Raw genomic sequence first — 2,233 nt, forward strand, 5'->3', positions numbered from 1 at the left:
TGAAGGCTTGCAGTTGCAATTTAACGCCATATTTAAATGAGGCAATTATTACTACGTTATAAAAAAAATCAATAAACTGATGGACATAAATATTTGACTTAAGAAGTAGTGTTCCCTCCTGAAAGTATAAAATAAACGGTTGTAGAAATATATAAGATTAAATATTTCGTATCGTTCTCCAAAAACTAAAATTATTATTTATTACTGATTATATTTTTATTGGACTAATATGTAATTTTAATTTTTAATATTTTTTAAAAATATTTCCTTTATTTTTTTTCCAGACTGGCAAACACTTTCATCGTACGTCCTTGCTCATAAAGGCTTTCAACCACAAATTTAGGCTGGACCTGGAGCTCAATACGTAAGTTAAAATTTGTATTATATTTCATAAAAGTCAATATTAATATATTAAACATATCTTGCATTTTTAAGTGATTGCTCAACGTTTTAAATTCTGTATTAATTTCTGTCAAATTATTATATAAAATAAGACAATATTTTCCTTGCCTTGTAGTTCGGGGAAGTTAAATTAGCAAGATTGGCCTTGAAATTTAAATATGATGTTCTACTAGTTAAATGTTAAAATCATCCCTTTGGAGCACACGATTTTTGAGTTGTTACTGCAGCATATGATAGATAAATTTCACTTTGTGAAAAACAATTAAAAGGGAAAATTATTATCTTCAGTTATATTAATTAAATAAAATATAAACAGCAATATTTATATAGCACTTAAAGTTGTCTATGATTTTTAAATAAAATTGTGTTCACTGTCCGTACATGAGTTTTTGTATTTTTACGATAATGATTTAGAAAATGTTCAAAATCAAAAGGGCGGTATTTTTTTTTTAATCAGTATCTAGCAATTACTGACTCAAAGCGTATTAAATTCCTACACTATACACTAATTCAAGAGTACAGCCAAAATCGTATCATGGCTACTTAATTTCGAATTTTTGAATGAATACAACTGATTTTGTTAATATCGTATTCAAAGAATAATTATCGTAAAGTAGAAAAAAAAAAAAAAGAAATCCTTTTACTGATCAAAACAGCTCTAAAAGAAGTATTAGTGTAAATCTTTCACAAAACAAAAAAGTAAAGAATTGAAGAAAAACTGTAATCATCATAAATTTCAGAAAATTTAATTTCATGACGAGGCGCACCATCAGGATTCTTATATATAACTGCTCTGTTTTTACCCTGCACTCGTTGATTGTTTTCATTTTTCTGTTTCTAGTCATTTCTTCCATGGCATTTATTTTTTAAACAATGAAAGTAAATATTGGTTATTTATTTATGTATATTTTAAAGTGTTTCTACTACTTAAAAAAAATATTTGCTGAGTTACGTATCGCAAGGATTAATTATTTGCATTGAGCTAGATTAGAAATCCATATAATGTATTATTATAAAGCTTGGTTTAGTTCTAATGTTATTTAAGGGTCCTTTCTCAACATCTGCTGAAAATCTGTTAGGAATCGATGTGACTTATGAGCTGAATACACTTATGGTAAATAAGTGCTTAATGGTTAAACTTGCAATCTCGGAACAATTTACGGTTTGTTCTAAAACTCCTAGTTTATTGTTAATGTTGTTAAAACAATCATTGAGTTTAATAATAACAAAGCAATTATTGGTAGGAGCAGGATAGCTCAGTGGTAAGTCACTGTGCTACTGACTCCAAGGACCTGGATTCGAATCCGGCTGTGACAGATAATTACTTATTCTGTTACTGTAGCCGTGAGCCAACCCGGGAGCCTTCCTGGGGTCCACCCTGTCTCATAAAGTGGGTACCCATAATTAAGGAAAAATCTGGTGGTCGAGCGTGATTATAACCCATCTCTTCCTCACTCAACCGTTCGTCTAGTAACAGTACTTCCTTACCCCAGATCTCCATGATTTATAGCAGTGCAGATTTATTAATTTTTCTTTTTAAAGCCATTATTGAAACAAGAGAATAAACGGGTTTCTTTGCAAAAGAACATTTGTAGAACACAGTGTAATATATATATATATATATTGCAATATGATTAATGAATGAAATGAAATGAAATGAAATGAAATGAAAAAATAACTTTATTCTGGGACATATGTCCCCTAAGAATAATTACAAGGTTCATATAGTGAGATTTTTATCTGGCGAGAGTTTACAAATTTTCAGATAGTAGAATGAAATTACATTGGTATATTGGCTTTACTACTGTTTATAATGTTAATCAATAACTGC

General features: G+C 29.1%; 1 protein-coding gene across 8 annotated transcripts in view; it reads left to right on the top strand.

Annotated features, from left to right (window-relative positions):
- Positions 1–284: 284 nt before the first annotated feature.
- Positions 285–2,233, top strand: part of mmd (mind-meld) — a gene marked incomplete at its 5' end in the record, with an annotated part of 153,114 nt that continues 151,165 nt past the window's right edge. For all 8 annotated transcript variants that reach the window (XM_067053174.1, XM_014435115.3, XM_067053173.1 and 5 more), the window contains 1 exon segment: positions 285–364. In XM_067053174.1, the coding sequence (XP_066909275.1) occupies positions 285–364 (80 nt within the window).

This window comes from Halyomorpha halys, unplaced genomic scaffold (assembly GCF_000696795.3).
Source record: "Halyomorpha halys isolate HHAL.00 unplaced genomic scaffold, Hhal_1.1 Scaffold1519.1, whole genome shotgun sequence".
Lineage (NCBI taxonomy): Eukaryota > Metazoa > Arthropoda > Insecta > Hemiptera > Pentatomidae > Halyomorpha > Halyomorpha halys.